Genomic DNA, 20,585 nt, shown 5'->3' on the forward strand with positions numbered 1-20,585 from the left:
GTAAGACATCAAAGGAATCCAATTATTTCATTCGCATATCTTGCAAATTACTTTAAGACGAGCAACAAAAATGCAAGCCACAAGATGGAGAAAGTTTTTTTAAAGTAAATTTTGCAGGTTGCTAGTATCGTTGGATTTTTTATATATATAGCTGCTCTTAACTAAAATTTGATGGTATCTAGAACATGGAAAATAAACCGAGGGTATTAATAATAAATAAATCTATAATGAAGCATTCTGGATTTTATAATGTAGACAAAGTGGTAGACATTTATGTCAAACTTATCTATGTATCCAGCCAGACACGTTTATCACATTTATATAGATTTTGAACCAATTCATTCTTAAATTTCTGTTTAATACAACAGTTACTGTACGTGTCATTTTCCTAGAACTCCCTGCCTAATGAATAGTCACCTGTTGAAGCAGAACAACAACAATGAGACCAGTCCTCATGCCAGTCCCCACTCAACTCCAAAACTCAGTTTGGACTCCACCACCACTGCACTGGATGCTGTGAAGAATGGAAAAGTGGATGAATCAAAAGCTGCTGAGCCTCAGCCTCTGGCACAGCCAAGACTCACACAGGTACCATCTACTAATTCTTTGAAGTGAGTGCTTATGGCTACAACATGTGAGCAGTTGAAAACTTCATGGCTACTATGTTTATCTGTCTGATCTATCTAGGAAGAAAAAGAGAGCTCCAATGATTCCTCCACAGCTTTTATTCCCCCCAGAGAACCAAAGGACAATTCCAACAACCAAATAACATCTGAGGTCTGTGTCTAAAATGTATACAACTGCTTTTATTTAAATACGTATTTCCATAGAGAAATTAAGTGAAAAGACTGAACAGCTTTGTACATAGCTAACATTGCCAACAGTATTCACTGACTTATCCAAATCATTGAATTCAGCTGTTCCAATCAGAGCCTACTCTCAAACTGCTTTTATAAACGTTTGTGAAAGAAAGTGTTGCCCTCAGGAGCTCGGTGAATTCCAGCATGGTACCATTATGGGATGCCACCTGTGCTTGGTCATGAAATTTCCTCACTACTAAATATTCCACAGTTGACTTTTAGTGGTATTATGGTAAAGGGACTGGTTCTTATAAAGCGCTTTTCTACTCTGAGCACTCAAAGCGCCTCATTCACCCATTCACACCCATTCGCACAAGCGCTTTTTTCAGCTGTGTACTCACCGGTCTCCAATCGTCATCGTCATCACTCAGAGTATTTAAGTCTTCAGTTTCCTTCTGTTCACCTCGTGTCATTGATGTCATCGTTCCCGTGTGTGCTCTCAGTTATCCAGCCAGTCAGTGTTCGTTCATCTTCTGTTCATCCACTCTTTATAATAAACCATCTTCTGGTCATCACTATCCACGAGTCCTGCGTTCGGGTCACTTCTTCGCATCCGCACACAAATCCTGACACCTTCCAGTTAGTAGGTGACTTGCTCTACTACCTGAGCTACAGCCACCCCCATTATAACAAAGTTGAAGGCATTGAGAAGAACAGCAAGTTGGGAAGAAGTTGTAGGCCATGTAAAATCAGAGAGCGGATGCTCAGGTGCATAGTGCATAGAGGTTGGCAGTTTTCTGCAGAGTCAGATTCAGATTATCTCAAGAACAGTGCGTAGAGTAGGGGTCGGCAACCCTGGGCACTCATGACACAACTGGCACGTGAAGGGTTAACTGATGGCACAACACACAGTGAATTAATTTGAGAGGGTGCATTAAAAAGCAAGTATCTAAGGCCAAGCCACCAGTGCACATCGCAAATTAGCTCGCATAATGACGGTCTCTTAGCCAACAACCCCAACTCCCAGATTCAACTTGTAACTGGCTAAAAATCACTTAGCCTACCAGTGAGAGGGACGTTGCTGGCTGGCAGTTTTTTCAAGCGATGTTGAAATTTCCACATCCCGACTCTTCAAAAGCTTCAGGAGCTGTCGGCTCAGCGCAGCATCAGCACCACGGAGATACACGGATACATCCGAATGAACTACCAACACAGCTGGAATCCACAGCTGTGCGTGTTCATGGAGCTGCACCTGCTGGACATCACTACCTGACAGGTTTAACTGTCTTCAGAACATTGCAGAGGCCTTATTGACAGTATTTGGCTCTACATGTCTGTGTGAGCAGGTTTTCTCTCACATGAGTCCTCAGGCAGCCTCTGAATGCTGGACACTGGGAGACCTGTGTCTCTGAGTGGGAGACCAGGATCACATTAACATGTGTCTCTGTATTAACAAACAGGTCACATTGCCCCAGTTTATTTTTTCTTAACATTGTTGTGATGAGACCTTAAATAGCATTTGCATTTTCTGTTGTACAGTTCCTTTGCTGTTAAGTTGTTCATTATAGTGTGAAACTGTTGAGCATTATCACATTTATTGTTAATGCAGTGGTTGATATGGCACATTGACTTCTGAGGAAATTTTACATGGCACTCATCAACAGAAAGTTGTCGACCCCTGGTGTGCAGAGCTTCGTGGATGGGTTTTCATGACCAAGCAGTTGCATCTAAGCCTTACGTCACCAGGCACACTGCAAAGCATTGAGTGCAGCTGTGTAAAGTACGCCACCACTGGACTCTAGAGCAGTGGAGACGTGTTCTCTGGAGTGATGAATCATGCTTCTCTGGGTCTGGGTTTGGCAGTTGACCGGAGAACTTGTCTGACAGCAAGCACCGTTTCTAAGTACTTGGACTCGGCCTCTTAGTTCTAGTGAAAGGAATTGTTAACCAATTTTGTGGGAGCAGTTTAGTAATGACCCCATCCTGTTCCAACATGACTGCACACCAAAACACAAAGCAAGGCCTATAAAGACATGGATGAGTGAGTCTCGTATGGAAGAAGAACTTTAACCTTGATGACAGGAAGTAATGACTTCATGAATTACTTCACAAATTTATTATAATCTTGCAACATTATAATAAATTTGCCTGTCTCTTGAATAATAATTTTACAAGTGACAGGCGGGGGTCCAGGGTTCCAGGGGGGGAAGGAAATCCAAACACACGAATCTTCAGTGATAGCTCGTCCACTCTGTCCTCCGTGACACTCTCCTCAGTCTGCACTCACTCCTCTTCTGCCACTCACGCCTTTCTGCTCTCACACTCTAGTCATACAGCCACACGGGGATCCAGGGCAGGAAACAGGAACAGGTCCAGGGAACAGGTCCAGGGAACCTACACAGAAGCAAGCAATTACAAAGACAACTTGTAGACTAGCTGGGGCTTTATGAACACCGGGCGTTCAACGTTCCAGCGATGAGCTGCTCTGAGACACAACCTTAAATAGCTGGCCTGGGAAAACAGGAACTAATCAGTGGCAGGTGCGGACCATCAACGCAGGTGCGTAGGCCAAAAGCAGGAGCCCAGTAATTAGCTCCGTCCAGGCAGACTGAGGACAATGAGGGAAAGAGAGGGAGAGAGCGAGAGGGACGGAGAAACACAAAAACAACACCGTAGCCCAACGTGAGCCAGCCGGAGAGACACGGGGACCATGACATGACCATTATGTCCAATACTTTCAGTACCATTGATATTCATCTAGAGACGTTTTCTCCAATTGATCTTTTTGAGATAACTTCAGTAATTACTTCCTCCAAACCATCAGTGTGTCTGTTAGACTCCATTCCTGCTGCTCCAACAGGCTGTTCTTCTGTGGAAGCAGCTACCAGCTTGAAGTCTGGAGACAGACAACCTCTCTACTTTTAAGATTAGGCTTAAAACATTTTGATAAAGCATATAGTTAGGGCTGGATCTGGTGACCCTCAGTTATGCTGCAATAGACTTCCCATGATGCACTGAGCATTTCTCCCTCTCTCACCCCTTTTCATTCACCGTGTGTTTGATTATCCATTTTATTATGAGTTAGTATAAGTCCTGTCTGTCACAGTCTGTGTAGGCAGACCGTATATCGAGACATATGGACCCAGGTGCGGACTGGAGATGAAGATGGAGGCTTGGATGAAGCCAGAGATTTTTCCAGCAATGAAGTGTTGCGTGTTTGGCATGCATAAAGGCCATGGCTGCTTATTGTTTTCTCTGAAACAATTGTACCTGCTGATTCCAGGTCTTTCCATAGCTCTCCACAAGTGGTACTTGGCTCTTGGACAAGTTTTCTGATAATTCTTTTTACTCCTCTGTCCAAAACTCTGTGTCCAGTTTTTGATGAAATGTTCTTCACACTTCAGGATTATGGCCCCAGTAGTACTCACTGGTACCTTCAGTAGTACCTTAGAAATGGTACTTTAGAAATTCTTCTGTAACCAATGCCATAAATATGTTTGTGGTGGGGTGTGGTTGGTGGAGGAGGGAGCAGCAGGTTCAGGGTGTGGTATCAGGGGGCTGGTTTGTCACAGCCTTCTCTATTTCAGTAGCAGCCAGGCCAGAGAGAGGAGAGCACCGTTGTGCTACAGTAAAAACTGATTGTGCCGAAATAAAAAAAGGCAAAAACACCCACGGAGTCATGTCGGGTCCCTTTGGGGTTAAAATGTTATTAATAAACTTGCAAATGTCTTGAAAGAGCTTCTGAAATTTGTGAGCATCGTGAAATTTTTCTTTTCTGACACCTTTGTAATGAGACACATTTTTATAGGCCATCACTGACAGCTAATCTTAATTTGCAATAAGTGGCAGGATTACTTTCTAATTATTGACAGATTCCACCTGGTTTAATGACTTTTCATCCTTTTTGTGCCTTCTTTTCTTCATGCGCTCAATACATTTCCCCGTGTGTCATTTCTCAGTATTACACATAAATTAACTTTGGGACATGGTTTGATTTCTTTGCATGTATAGATTGGATCGGTTGTTACCAACATCTGGTGAGAAATTGATGCCAATAACACCTTTAGAAATGTATTTACTAATTGGTTATGTGTTCAATACTTCAATACTTACTTTACCCACTGTATGATATTATGTCATTGTATTATACTATGACAGACAATTGTCCTCCTTTAATGGTGGAAAAAGTCTGTGCAGTTGAACGATGTGTCAGAACCGTTGGAAGATATCCTGATAATATTTTAGTAACATAGTCATTGTGACTGCTGCATTAAAGGGCAGTTTACACAGAATGAGAACATGAGTGGTGCAATGTCTTTAATACATTTTAATATTATAAGTAATTAATTCTTGATAGTTGCCAGGATAAGTCTTCATTTATTTGGAAAACCAGAAGAAGATGTCAAAACAAGTGCACAGTTGGTGCAGGTTGGTTGCAAAAAGCTGTGCTCATGGTACCAAACTTTGGCTGTGTCCTCTGACTCTTCAGTGCTCACTCTAAATGTTTAGAGCCAAGCCGAGGGTTACTACGTGGCACTGGACAATGGAGACATACAGCAGCAGCAGTGTGTATGTTTGTTAATCATTTGTTTCACGACTGTCGATGTTGAGTCACTATGGCTCATTTTAGTTTTTAATTTTCCTCACCCTGATGTTTATCTGTCAGTGTTGGACATCTGGACTCTCGACTATTCTTCGATACAGTCGAGAGTCCCTTTTGTTCCTTCAGGATCCTGATGTCAGCAACATGCAGCTCAGGGACCCTTACTCAGCAAAATCCTTTGACATACTTTTTCCATGGTTAACAAGTGCTGGAGAACTAAATCAGAGGGGCAGATGAGAAGTGCAACAGAGACTTTACATAATAAAGGTGGCATTGTTGAGTACAGAAATGCCTGCCTCATCCCTCTGAGGAGACTTGGCTCCAGCAGCGGGACTTACACTCTGACTTGGAAATCAGTGGTTTTGGAGAACCTCTGCCCTCGGCAGGGGTCTCTGCCTTTATAGTAATGAGAATTAGTTGAGTAACAAAGTGGTGAAGAAATCCCTGTTCTCTCCTGATGTTTTACCTGTCTCCCTGCGTTTGCTTCACTTACTAAGAGAATTTTCACAGTGCATTGTTACTGTTGTGTAAATGGCCCAGGGCCAAGGACCAATGTGGAAGCTGCCACTCGGACCATACTGGAGACGATGCAAAGTTTTTAATGCATCGCACCAGGCGCCGCCAATTCTTCATGGTAATTTTAATCAATGTAAACTTAGGAGGTCACTCAATAATTTTTAAAAATACATAGATTGTCCCATGAGGAAGGAAACAAGGAAACAATGACACTGTAAACACCCTGTATTTTCCAGGGTGCAAGTACCCTTTAATTACATGCAATGTAAGGGCAACAAGGCGCAAGTCTGTCTGTAATTGTGAGCAACAAGTCAGGTTTTTGCAGCAAACAGTGAAACAATTCCACTGTAAGTACCCTGTGCTTTCTGGGGTGCCGGTCATATTATGGAGTCACCTGCAGCACCTGCAAAACAGTGAAATGTTTCACTGTAAGAGCTGTGACTAAGGCACATGTACTCTGTAACTATGTGCAATTTCATGTTTTTTCTTTTTTTACAGGAAACAATTAAATAATTCGACTGTAAGTAAATTTAAGTACAGCGTAAGTCATTTTACTGGGTTATTTCATGGTGAATTTTCAGAAAAACAAACAATATTTCACCATGTAACGCCATAATTACCCGGTACTTTCTGGGGCCACATTCAAGCCAGTTGCCTGCATTGCATTTAGGCAGTTGTCATGCAGTGTAGGCGGTTGGCTAGAAAGAACTGGAACGGATTCACAGCAGGTATATTGAGGAATGAAAGACAGAATACATGTGTGTGAAGGAGCGGGAGGTATAACAGTGGAGCAGAAGTAGAGATGTAGGTTAAGTACATGGAGTCAACCATAAGGAAATGGGCAAGAGTATGCTAGCAGAAGGGTGAGATGGAGGCTAAGTGAAAATGACACTATGAACACATTACTCTTGATACTTTATATTTATATTTATTTAAATAGGACATGTTGACATCTGTTCTGTTCTTGGACATCAAGTGTTTTTATGGACAATCTGAAACACACTAGGAAATGTGTTCATCAATAACACTTGATTATTGATTATTATTTTTTGTGTACAAGACCAGTCAAAGGTTTTGTACACACCTTCTCATTTATTTTTATTTTAATGAATGTTTACATTGTAGATTCTCATTGAAGGCATCAAAATTATGAATGGACACATATAGAATTATGTAGTGAACAAACATTGTGAAATAAAACGTGTTTTGTTTTGTTTTTTAAATTTCAGAATCTTCAAAATATCCACCCTCTGCTTTCATTACTGCTTTCTTAACTCTTGGCATTCTTGCTGAAATGTTTTTCCAACAGTCTTGAAGGAGTTCCCAGAGATGCTGAGCATTTGTTGGCCCTTTTGCCATCACTCTGCGGTCCATCTCATCCCAAACCATCTCCATTGGGTTTAGGTCAGGTGACTGTGGAGGCCAGGCTATCTGGTGCAGCACTCCATCACTCTCCTTCTTGGTCAAATAGCCCTCACACAGCCTGGAGGTGTGTTTGGGGTCATTGTGCTGTTTGAAAAAATAAATGATGGTCCAACTAAACGCAAACCAGATGGGATGCATGTCACTGCAGGATGCTGTGAAAGCCATGCTGGTTCAGTGTGTCTTCAGTTTTAAATAACTCCCCAACAGTGTCACCACCAAAGCACCCCCACACCCTCACACCTCCTCCTGCACTCGGGGACACATTCAAAGTTTTGCAATTTTCTGGACTGACTGACCTTCAGTTCTTAAAGTATTGATGGGCTGTTGTTTCTCTTTACTTAGCTGATTGGTTCTTGTCATAATATGAATTCTAACAGTTGTCTAATAGGTCTGTCAGCCGTGCGCCAACCTGACTTCTGCACAACTGATGGTCCCAACCTCATTAAGAAGGCAAGAAATTCTCTACTCAGCGCGGCAATTTTGTTATTTAATTTTTTTATTCAAAGCCACAGGTCGAATGATGTCATTTCTTATTAGCAGTGGAAGTAGTTGTTATTGAAGGTCGCTTTGCATCCTGCAAACTCTATACACAGGGGTGCACATAAGTGGTCTGCAGGTGCGCATGCGCTTTCAAAATAAAAGACGCGCGATAAGAAGGTGCAACACGCGTTTGCGTACATAAGATTTTCTGGAGGAGGACATTTTTTTAGAACTCTTAAAGATGTCGAAGAAGCTCCTTTAAGCAATTACTTTGGTGTTCCTCCACCTCCAAAGAAATGTCAGAAGGAGTCCGTATCCCAAAAGAAGCACGTATTCTCAGAAAAGTGGTTAAATACTGTTAACAGCATCAAGTTCTTGGGAGTTCACATCTCAAACGACCTCACCTGGACCACCAACACCACCTCCATCACCAAGAAGGTCCAGCAGCACTTCCACTTCCTGAGATGCCTGAAGTGATTTCCCAGATTCTAGTGAGAGAAATCTTCACTTGCTGGTGCCTGCCTAAATACATCTTGTCCAGTCGTGGGACTCAGTTTGTCTCCTCAGTCTTCCAGACTGTGTGCCAAGCCTGGAACAGGGGCCACAAATTAACATGTGGTCAAAATGTGATCAACAGTACAAATATATTTTTCCAATTATCCAAGCATGAATACCAAACAAATCAAAATTGACCACAATTTCCCCATTAACTCTAAATAAAGCATACTTCCACACACCTAAAGGGTAAAGCTGTTTCCCCATAGCAAGCTGATTTCTCTGTCCAAGGTTCTCTCACAGCTGGTTGGCAGGGCCTCCAATACAGGATCCTTGCGGGCAGGGTGTCGGGTGAAACACCAAACAGGCCCGAAACTCTGGAGTCTGATAGAGAGACAGTGGAACCTCCTGTCTTCAGTTTCTGCAAGTGAGCAAACCCTCGGTACAAAGTATGATCCAGGCTATGGAGCTTTGGCAATGTTTTTTGCAGGTGTCTTTTAACCCTTCTAACCATCCAGTTTCACAAGTTGACCAGGGCGCAGCTCTGACAAGTGAGGTGTAGAATGACATCTGTTGTAGAAGATACAATAATTTCATTTCGCCTGTAGATCCTTTTGTTGTACCTTAGTGTAATGAATATAATGAGGTTGCAGCTGCTGAGCTAGAACGAGAACTGTTGTCCTTATGTGTCAGCCACTCATTAGTTATGCAGGACTTAGGCCAGTTGCTGTGATGGGCGTGGCACGGTAGCGTATGAGAGCCAGTTGGGGTCCTGCTGCCGAAGAATCCTCCTCCCCATAGCAATGCCTCTCTCTGTTGCACCATTAGCTTGCATATAATGGGGACTGGAAGTTGTGTGACCAGTGTTGTACGTCTTACTGAACAGTTTTTGCTGAGATAATATGTGAGGTGGGGGATAGCGTTTGAGCTCATCACAGGCACACAGGCTTTTCAAGCAGGCAATCACTTGCTGGCTTGTAATGGAGGTGTACAATCAAGATGTCGCGCGAGTAATAATCCACAACTACAAGGTTGTGTTTACTGTCCAGTTGACATATATCAGCAGCTATTTGGTGTAGTGATTATAATAATATTAATGATTAGTGGTTCTTTTCTCTGAGTGGGGTTATTTCTCAGGCAGAACTCACATTGCTCCACCATCTTTGTGATCTCTCGTCCAATCTCTGGCCACCACACAGTCATATTAGCTTTTCTGTGGCACTTAGTGAAGCCTTAGTGATCCTTGTGTATCTGAAGAAGTACTTCCTTTTGTTGTGAAACCAGAGCTGCTCTCATCAGTGCTTGCTGTTGTTGGTCTGCTAGCGTCATAATGTGCTAATGCCAGTGTTGTAGTTGACATGGCTTTCATGTCTGTGAATCTTTGTTTCTGCAATTCCCCCCATGTCCACACATCGACAGATTTGAGCAAATTGTAGCTTTGGTGCATGGCGGTGAAGAAGTCTGGGAGGAATTTTCCCGGACAGTTTATCATTCATATCATCTGACGAAGCTCAGAGACATTTGAGGGGCTGGGCATTTCAGTGACACAGTTTTTCTGGATGAGTTTTGATACCATCTTTCACAATGACGTGTCTTTAACATTTGATCTTAGATTTTCCAATCTTGGAGTTATCTTGGATTAATTTCAGCCCAGAATGCCTGATGGTCTGCAGCACTGCCTTACGGTTGTGATCATGTTCTGCTTTTTCCTTTCCAAACACTAAGATGTCATTCATTACCACCACAGTACCGGCATAACCCTTGAGAAGGGTGCTAATCTGCCGTTGGAATATTTCTGGAGGAGACGTTATCCCAAAGGGCAATCTTTAAAAGCAGAAGCGACTCACTAGCGTGATGAATGGCGTTAGCTTCCTGCTCTTAACATTGAGCAGTATTTGCCAAAACCCACTGGAGGCATCAAGGATTGAAAATATATGTCTGCGAAGATTCTCAGTCATCCAGGTCATCGTAGTCTAAGGAGCTTGGAAAGAAAAGCGTCTGGACTTCTTTGAATTTCCTTGAAGACGTTTCACCTCCCACCTGAGAAGCTTCTTCATTTCTAAGAGTAATTGTTGGAGAGTCCCAGATTGAAGTCCTATTGGGAGGGTCCCTAAGAGAACATGGACCCCTTAATGATCCTCTACATAATCACACGAGACAAGGTGCGAAAACAGGTGTAGGTCACAATCAGCCAGGGTTTCGGGGTTTCATGCGATTTAACGAGGGCAAATAGTCCAGGGTGTGAGTGGGCATTAAGGCGTCTGGGATCTCAAAACTGGATTATAGATGGCAGACAGTTGGTGTCATAAGCTATTCCCTCTGTTCAAAGATGGTCGTTTACAGTGGAAATAGAATCAGAATTAGAATTTCCTTCAGAATACTTTATTAATCCCGAAGGAAATTAGGGTTACAGCAGGCAGCACGCTAATGGTGCATGCGCACTTACAAAGAAACCTTCTGACCAACTTTACACAAACATCACATTGGGGAGACATGTCAGAAAGGTAGGCTGATGGCGCCAAAGGGGTATCTGCATAAGTGATGGTATTTTTTTACTTTAGTGCGAACAACTCATATGAATTTCAAAGCAGTTCTACAGTCCAACACTGGTCTCTCAATCTCCCGTTGGAGAGCCGCGAGCTTCGCCATACTTGCGTTCTGTGATGTTGTCATTTCTTGTGCTCAAGGAGCCAATTTCTGAGAACACACAGCAGTGAGCCTCCCCGAGATGTCATCCAATTTGCGCCCAGAGATGTTATTCCGAGCTAGCCCTTCCGAGATGTATCCAGTCTGCAGTCAGAGATCTTATTCTGAGTGTTCACAGCAGCCGTAGCCTCTCCAAGATCTTATCCGTGCTGCACTCAATGAGCCCATTTTGAGAAACTCACGCCTCTCCCATCATTCCAATCCCAGCGGGCAGCCTTGTGGGGGTTTGAACAGCCGGTTCCGCTTCCTTAATTCTTTGATAAGTCAGGGCCAAGCCAGCTCCGATCAGCCAGAACCCTGTTACCATGGTTCCGAATAGGTAGATATCTTCAGCACTCAGGCTCACCCGAGCCCAAACCTCTCGTTAAGGGGTGTCAATTGCATTTAGGGACCAGTTGATCCAATCCATAATTCCTCTTTTAGGTTTTAGAGAACAGACTGTGAGAGAATGTTCCAGGGAAAAGTAAAAACACAAGACAAGACAAGGACATAAGAAGATAAGCAGGGAAGCTAAGGGCAGGAGAGGAGAAAAGTGCGACCGCCTTCGCTGAGAGCCAAAAGATAGATGGCTTCTTTCACTCCCTTCCAAACCATCTGTCTTCTCTGTCCAAAATGTGAACATTGGCATCCTCGAAAGAGTGACCTTTGACCATTAGATGCAGATGGACTGCTGAGTCTTGTCCCGTCGAGGTGGCTCTTCTGTGTTGTGCCTTGCGTTTATGAAGTGGCTGTTTGGCTTCTCCAGTGTAGAGGTTTTTGTCTCAGTGTGTGGCTGGGTCTGAAGTTCACTGGGATGTCATGCTTGGAGAAGACTCTCCTGAGTTTCTCTAACAAACCTGCTACATAGGGGGTGACAGTATTGTTTCATTTGTCCTTCTGATCCTCCTTAGTTGGTGTCTGACCTTCTCTCCATGCATCTTGTGGGAGGCAAAGAATAGGTATTGGTCCTGGTGTGTGGGCTTCTGGTAAACTTCAATGTAGAGATTTCCATTCTCTTCAATGCATTCAGAAAAGTCCAGAAATTCAATTCAATTCACTTTTATTTATATAGCGCCAAATCACAACAAAAGTCACCTCAAGGCGCTTTATATTGTACAGTAGATGCAGAGAAAAACCCAACAATCATATGGCGACAGTGGGAAGGAAATCGGCGATGGCCATCAGCGTCCCTGGCCTATGGATTAGCAGCAGGGGTGAGTTGGATCCAGTGGCTTACCGCGTGTCTAGCAGCCGCAGTGCCGAGGTGGGTCGATCGGCTGATCACGTGTTCAGTGGCTGACTGCATGCCCAGCGGCGGTGACGGAGCTGATCTGGAGCCCAACCGCATGGCAGGCAGCAGCGGCGCAGCAGCGCATCAGCAGGCGTGGACATGACCCGTGGCTCACGGGTGGCTTGACAGGTGGCCAGCGTGCAGGACCAGATGCCGCACTGACCTCCAGCGAAGATGCCACTGCACCAGGCTGCATTGCGACCTCTAGTATGGGCGTGGCAGGTCCAGCCAACACGCTGACCTGCAGCGAAGACAAGCCAGGTCCAGATGGCGCACCTGCCTCTGGCATGGACACCGCTGGACCAGACAGCACGGCGACCTCCAACTCGGGTAGGAAGGGCACCTCCGTTATGCTGCCCCCGAACTCGGGCTGGCCTAGTGCTGACCAGGCTGACCTTCATGGGAAGGGAGGCGTGGGGGTTGCCTCCCTCCCCCATGCAGTCGAAGGACACGGGTGGGCCCAACGGCGGTGTCGGCCAGGAACCAACCCGAACTACCAGACTCACTATCAGCTCACCTTAGGTCCCGGTACACTCTTTTAAACAGGGGAGGTGTGATGAGCTGATGGAGCTCCGGTGTGTCTCAGCCTCCCTTGCAGCTGCGCCCAAGCCACACTCCACCACATTTGGCTCCAAAATGTGACACCGGGGAGCCCATGTTTTGCATCCATGTTTTTGTCTATAAAAACCCTCGTTATATTTAAAATATAAACATATGTCTGGTGAGGGGGAGGTTTTCAGTGCCGGCTCGTTGTTTTGGGTCTCAAACTTGGCATTGAATGTGTTAGGTGCGTCTGGCAGAGCGGTGTCGGTAACACACAAACGTGGTGGGGCCTTATAATTCTTATGGTTTGGATGGAATCTCTTGAACAGACAAAGTGATCACTGATCCCTGACTTTCTTTGAGCACTCAATTATTAATTATTTACTCTTAGAACTGAAGAAGCTTCTCGGATGAGAGGTGAAACGTCTTCAAGAATTACAGATGCTTTTCTTTCGAAGCTCCTTAGATTGAAAATATAGTGGTGCCGTATGTTTTATTTGGTGCAAAATCCTCCAGATTGGGCAAAATGAATCTCTCTCTTTTTACTTCTTTATTGAGTTTCATGAGGTCCACACATATCCTTGGCTTTCTTTTCTTCTCAATAACTGGCACCATTGGGGCACACCAGTCTGTGGCTTCGGTTACCTCCTCAATAATGTCGAGTGCCATCATCCTTTTAATTTCCTTCTCCACTTGTGGTAGAATAGGAAAAGGAATACAACGTGGTGTGGTTATGCTGTAGGGTTCTGCATCAGGTCTAAGCTCAATTTTAGGGTCGTTGTCCTGCTGGAAGCTGAAGCTCCGCCCCAGTCTCAAGTCTTTTGCAGACTCCAAGAGGTTTTCTTCCAAGGTTGCCCTGTATTTGGCTCCATCCTTCTTCCCATCAACTCTGACCAGCTTCCCTGTCCCTGCTGAAGAGAAGCCCCCCCAGAGCATGATGCTGCCACCACCATATCTGACAGTGGGGATGGTGTGTTCAGAGTGATGTGCAGTGTTAGTTTTCCACACATAGCGTTTTGCATTTTGGTCTCATCTGACCAGAGCAGCTTCTTCCACATGTTTGCTGTGTTCCCCACATGGCTTGTGGCAAACTGCAAACGGGACTTCTTCTGGTTTTCTGTTAACAATGGCTTTCTTCTTGCCACTCTTCCATAAAGGCCAACTTTGTGCAGTGCACGACTAATAGTTGTCCTATGGACAGATTCCCCCACCTGAGCTGTAGATCTCTGCAGCTCGTCCAGAGTCACCATGGGCCTCTTGGCTGCATTTCTGATCAGCGCTCTCCTTGTTCGGCCTGTGAGTTTAGGTGGACGGCCTTGTCTTGGTAGGTTTACAGTTGTGCCATGCTCCTTCCATTTCTGAATGATGGCTTGAACAGTGGAGGCAGCACGGTGGCACGGTGGTTAGCACTGTTGCCGCACAGCAAGAAGGTCCTGAGTTCAATTCCAACATCAGGCCGGGGTCTTTCTGTGTGGAGTTTGCATGTTCTCTCCGTGTTTGCGTGGGTTCCCTCCGGGTACTCTGGCTTCCTCCCACCGTCCAAAGACATGCAGCTTGTGGGGATAGGTTAATTGGATAATCCAAATTGTCACTAGGTGTGAGTGTGAATGGTTGTCTGTCCCTGTGTGTTGGCCCTGCGACAGACTGGCGACCTGTCCAGGGTGTACCCTGCCTCTCGCCCTATGACAGCTGGGATAGGCTCCAGCTCAAAATAAATTTCCTGTGGTTGGAAACTATTTTTTGCAACTTTTTTGTATTTAAAGTTTTGAGGGACAAACCTTTTAAATATCTCTAAGTAGAAATATATGTAAAAAACAAAAAACAAAAATGATTTTCAATTTTTTTTGTAGTTTATTGCAATTTTTTGCAATTTATGTAATTACTATGGACTTAATGCATACATATTGTTAAAATTTGCGCTATAACAGTTGTATTGATGTATAGCAACTTGAAATGCTCCCAAAAATGGCTCCACAGCATGTAAAAATATAAAGTAAGCTCTGGCGGACTTGGTTCTATGGTAGGACTTAAAGGGTTAAATACTCTGGGATCAACAAGTAGGCCTGCAGTGTGAGAGTGAAGTGCTCTAATAGGGTGATATGGTACTATATCATATCACCCCATTTGCTATTTAAAAAGGTTAAAACTATTTTCCTTTAAAATGTGCACTTCTCATACTGGAGTCTTCAGTGTCAACTGGCTTCCCTGCTGCAACTGTGTCCTACAAAAAAACAACTCCTCCTTCCTGTTTTCTCTCTCCTTTATAGAGAAGGTCTCAAATCATTACCATTCAACGGCTCCCTGTACTCAACTCCAAATAGCTTGCAGCTGCTCTAAAGTAGAATCACCACTCCTACATGGGTGTGGCCCACATCTCACACAAAACAAAAACACCAAAGCATGCAATTATTAAAATGACAAAAACGCCAACCCGATGTTTAGTGGGAGATTCTCTCAGTTATTCCACCATGCCACATTCTGCAACACTACAGACTTCCTCCCTCTCCTGCTACATTTCTGAGACGTGATGATCGACTGCTAGGGATGGAATCAAGAATAGGTTCCTAGTAGTCCAGTTCCTTGGAATGGTTAGTCTGCCTGTCTACTGATCCCGCTTATCGGTTCTTGCCCTCTCACTAAGATCAGCTGATTTCAGTTCGTGTGTCGGAAGTAAAAATAATGGTGCATTCTTCACCATAGACATGGACATTACTTTTATCATTAATGCACAAAGGGATGGAGAGTGAGATGGCAAAGTGACGACTGCTCCAGGACAGAAACAACTGCGTTATAATGTTAACACAACTTCGCCTTTTGCAAAACTGCATGCTAACGCTAAGGTAGCCAAGAACCCCAGAGTGGTGTTAAAGCTCAGTAAATGCTGACATTGCTCTTACTGTATATAGTGATAAAGTGAGCCATCATTTGTGGTGAAGCCAGCCTGTAACAAACTGATGATCAGTCAGGCTGCAGCTTCTATTTCTACCTGTTCATGTTTCTACAGTAGAATCACGGCAATGATTGCTTGTGCTGGTTTTCATCTTTGCTTTGTGTTGTCAGCTTTGTTTTCATACCTAAATACTAAGACAAAGATGACATGTGTCCTCACTGGGATAGGGATTTGTGTTGGTGTGTGGGACTGTAGCTTTATATTGTTAAATGGCCATTATGAGACAGTGCTTTTCAGATCATTTTGCAGAGTAACATGAAGGTAACATAATGAGTAATGAATGTCTTTGTTCAAAGACATTCAAAGACAGTATGCAATAAAATACTGCGTTACTTTTAGGAAAAGTGTTCTGTGTAATACGGGTAATAACGTTTTTACTTTACTTTTAAATAATGACCCCAACACTGAACACAAAAAAGAGGGGAAATACCTCTAAAATGCACACGCATTAGACCACACGCATGAAATTACTTTGCATGAATGTAATGTCATGATATGCTGCTTAGACATGGTGGTGACTCTCAAAGTGGAGCCAATAAGAATCGACAAGGAATCAAATCAAGTTATATTGATAATGGCATGGGAATCGCTAAATTCTTACCGATTCCTATCCCTACTGACTTTTTTTTTTTTTTTTAAGTTAACATGTTCTTTATTTCTTTTTTTTTTCTTTTTTTTTTCTTTTTCTTTTTTTTTTTTTTGCCTGTCCCGTTTGGCTCTTTTGCATCAGAATTGTTGTCTAAAGGCAAAGAAAGATGCCCAACGGATTTACTTTACCAAACTGACCATCCCAGCCTTGCCGTAATGGTCCATTTGATTCACCTTTTATTGTTTATTTTATTTTCACTTACTGAATACGGGACAGACTTGACTGGGGGAAAGAAGGGGAGAAAGAAAGAGGGAAAGAGAAACAGCTGAGAAGAGGGACGGGGGAGAAGGGCAAAAAACAAAAACCAACAGAACGGGCAGAGAAAAAAAAAATGCATATATCAATCACCTGGATCACCTGCTGAGAAAGAAAAAAGAAAGCAAGCAGAAGAGAACAAGAGTAATAGAATAAACAACATCACAATGATATATGGGAATATGACAGTAAATACTAAATGTTAAACATTATTGTGCAGCACATAAGATCAACAGAACACAGTGTGCTTTGAGGTAGGAGCCAAAAAGGGTGTAGTTTGTGGGTGTGATCACCCGTGTGTACACCTGTGAGCATGGACGCGCTTGTTTTTTGTTTTTTTAAAAGGTTCCTTCATGTAATAATCTGCTAGAGGGTGTGGGGGGGCCACAGCCCCGTCCTCCAGGGCGTGAAGCAGGTATGGAGGAGATCAAAACTCCAGACATCCAGAGGCCCCCAGAACACAAGAGACCAAGGAAGACCAACAGAGGGGCAGCCGCGCCACTGTCCCAGAAAGAGCTGAGGAGAGTCCCAGATGAGGGCTCACTCAGCAGCCGCGGAGCAGAAGCCAGGGGGGGTTGCAGTGACGCGCCCGTGAGCTCCGCCGGCAGCCAGCTGCGCCTGAGTGACCGAGCCCAGGCCACCCCACCTCCGAAGTGGCCCGAGCGAGCCCCAGGCTCCAGGCCCCGATAAGCGGCCGCCAAGGAGTGAGCCGGTGTGTACCTGGACGCCCATCCCCGGACACAAAGAACCACCAACACACCGATGTCTGAGGGAGTCCGCCACTGGCAGGGGAAGTGGTGGTAGGGGGAGATAGGCCTCCAAACCTTGGAGGGCCTGAGATGTCCCCAGAGAGGTGGCGTCTGACACCCAACCTGACATATAGATACAGACATACAGGCACACACAGATACAAACATCCATTCCCACCCTCATGCTCTCATATGCACTTACTCCACACTCAACCAACGTGGAGACAGACATAAAGAGACGTTGTACACACGATCACACTCGCCAAGCGTACTCTACAAACCGGGTCTAGGTGCCCCCGCCCCTGGAGGGGGGAACTGCACCCAGACCCAGGTGGTGTTTCCCTTTTCCCTGCGGTGGGGGGAGGCAGACCGCCCCGACTCCGCAGCAGCAGGAAGGCTCCACACTCCAGACCGCAGTCGGACGGCCAACTCCTCCTACTAGCCCCCCCGCTCCAGCAGGTCGCAGAGAACGGGGGTGAGAGAAGACTCCAAACCTCCCTCCACCCGCTCATTGTAGTGTTGATGCATGTGTGTTCTAAGGTGCATTTAAAACCCAGGAGGGCATGGAGCTACCTGCCAGAGATCCCTACTATCCCTACTGACTACTTCTGACACCATGTCATGAAAAGTCATAGGATTCATTGGAAAACCCGGAGTGGAGTATTTTTTGTTGCGTGGATTTCTTTTTTCCTCAAATTTTGCCAGGACTGTGAACTTTTGCTTCAAGTTGTGGTTGTTATTATATTGCTTTCCTTATGAATATGGGTGAAACAGTTCATTTTTAAATTAGGCTTAAAACTTTACTTTTTGATGTAGCTTTTTTTTTGGCATCTATCAGGTGACGCTGGACTATTATCATTGTTGGGCTGCAGCTGCCGGGGAACCTTACATAATACAATCAACATTTAAATATTGAATAACTCCCTTTTAACAGAAAGAAATCTCCACCAAAGGCAGGTTCAGGGAGGGGAAGCCATTTGCCTCAACTGGTTGGGGTTAAGGGGAGGAAGACAGGATACTGTGCAAGTCACAGGTCAAACTTGCTGTGAAATGTCCTAACAGTACTCTGTTTTGTTACAGGTGCTAGCAAACCCCACTCCAGTACCGACAACAACCAATTCTGCCATCCACAAGATCAATCCCTCTTCAAGGTGGTCCAAGTTAAAGATTGTGACAAAGCAGTCTGGGGATGAATGCATCACAGCTTTAGAGATCGTTCCACCTGTAGATGGAGCCGAGAGGCATTCAATCCCAATCAGCCGTCCTCGAACTGTGGCAAGAAAATTTGCAAGCATTGCTAGAAGCCAAGTGAGAAAGAAAAGACAGATGGCTGCCAGAGAAAAGAAAGTAGGTTAATACACGACATAAGTTTAAGACATATAATGGAAATAATAGAGGAACTCGTTATTTAGATTTGATTATCGGACTCAGCCTCTGCACAAGCAAAGAACAGAAGTCTTGGAGAATAAATAAAATATGACAGGAAGACCCTCACTCACTTTGTTTCAAGCTAAAACCCAGCGTATGTAAGTCAGTGGTTCTAACAGTCATAGGAAGAGTTGTTAAGCAGATGTCACTATTATCTCAGCTTTAATGTCCTGGTGCACGCTCAATCATCCAGGTAAGGAAACTGGACGTAGCGTTTTCACTGGAAACGCTACGTCCAGATGAACAGAATCAACCTTTTGGGATCTCAGCTTTAAGTCGCTTTAATGCTGTCTCACCCTTGAGATTACCCGAGACACAGAGAGCAGATATGTTTTATCTAAAGCTAACAGTGAGCGGCTGTTTTCCTGTGTGTGCAAATATTAATTGAGGTGCAGGGCAATTTAGCACGTTTGGACATGTTTTTAACGTAGCTCATACTAAAAGGTTTGGCACTGTCGTTTTTTACATAATACACATTATGCATACTTAACATGGTCAGCTCGTCTGTGAGTTATGTGACTGTCATCTCACTGCAGTGTGTGAGAAACAAAGAGCTGACAGAGTTCACAGATTATCTATCTTTGGACTTTGTGTCTACATGTTCCGGTTTATTTATTCTTCATCTCTCCTTTCTTCCATTCTTCATAGGTAACCAAGACTATCTTTGCCATCCTGCTGGCTTTCATCATAACATGGACACCGTATAATGTGATGGTGTTGATCTCAACCTTCTGCCAGTCCTGTGTCCCTGATACAGTGTGGGCAATTGGCTACTGGCTGTGTTATGTCAACTCTACTATCAACCCAGCTTGTTATGCACTGTGCAATGCCACATTTAAAAAGACTTTCAAGAACCTGTTGCTATGCCAATATAAAAATATAGGAACAAGATAAGATAGAAGGAGGATATTTGAGATAGGATGGAAGGCAAAGCTGTAAATCATTGCAAGAAGTTGTGCGAAAGAAAAATGAAGGAACTGAATGAAGAATAGCAGAACTGGGTGATGGGTGCCTTCTGAAGAGACCAGAAACTTGGAGCAGATTAGTAAATGTATTTATTCTACAAATGAATGAGTGCTCCCTATTCATACAGTCCAAGCAACACGTGAGTGTAAACCAGAGATTCTTTTATTCTTTTACCTGTCAAGCTACCCAAAATTGCACTGTGAGTAGAAATTTGGTTTCACTAACACAGAAATTAATTTCAAATGAAGATGTAGATGCTATAAAAGGAGAGGTCAGTGATTGGATCTGCGTGGTGATGCGTGAGAATGTGGCCGAGAAAGTGGCTTTGCCTGATCTGTGCTGTGTGTATGTATGTATGTATGTATGTATGTATGTATGTATGTATGTATGTATGTATGTATGTATGTATGTATGTATGTATGTATGTATGTATAGCTAGATGTATAAATAGACTGGTGGATCTCTTGATGTATTAACACAAGGGGCGATCGTGGGGCGATCGTGGCTCAAGAGTTGGGAGTTCGCCTTGTAATCGGAAGGTTGCCGGTTCGAGCCCCAGCTTGGACAGTCTCGGTCGTTGTGTCCTTGGGCAAGACACTTCACCCGTTGCCTACTGGTGGTGGTCAGAGGGCCCGGTGGCGCCAGTGTCCGGCAGCCTCGCCTCTGTCAGTGCGCCCCAGGGTGGCTGTGGCTACAATGTAGCTGCCATCACCAGTGTGTGAATGTGTGTGTGAATGGGTGGATGACTGG

At 44.3% G+C, this 20,585-nt stretch overlaps 1 protein-coding gene across 1 annotated transcript in view; it reads left to right on the plus strand.

Moving 5' to 3' along the window:
* Nucleotides 1–20,323, plus strand: part of chrm4a (cholinergic receptor, muscarinic 4a) — a 69,707-nt gene extending 49,384 nt beyond the window's left edge. Inside the window, exons 4-7 of the mRNA XM_085447762.1 lie at nucleotides 393–588; nucleotides 688–777; nucleotides 18,522–18,788; nucleotides 19,518–20,323. Of these exons, the coding sequence (XP_085303888.1) occupies nucleotides 393–588; nucleotides 688–777; nucleotides 18,522–18,788; nucleotides 19,518–19,763 (799 nt within the window). The 3' untranslated portion in view covers nucleotides 19,764–20,323. The remainder of the gene's footprint in view (nucleotides 1–392; nucleotides 589–687; nucleotides 778–18,521; nucleotides 18,789–19,517) is intronic.
* The last annotated feature ends 262 nt before the right edge of the window (nucleotides 20,324–20,585 follow it).

This window comes from Copadichromis virginalis, linkage group LG23, assembly GCF_057382275.1.
Source record: "Copadichromis virginalis isolate Kocher_CV1m ecotype Utaka linkage group LG23, C_Virginalis_male_GT1.1, whole genome shotgun sequence".
NCBI lineage: Eukaryota > Metazoa > Chordata > Actinopteri > Cichliformes > Cichlidae > Copadichromis > Copadichromis virginalis.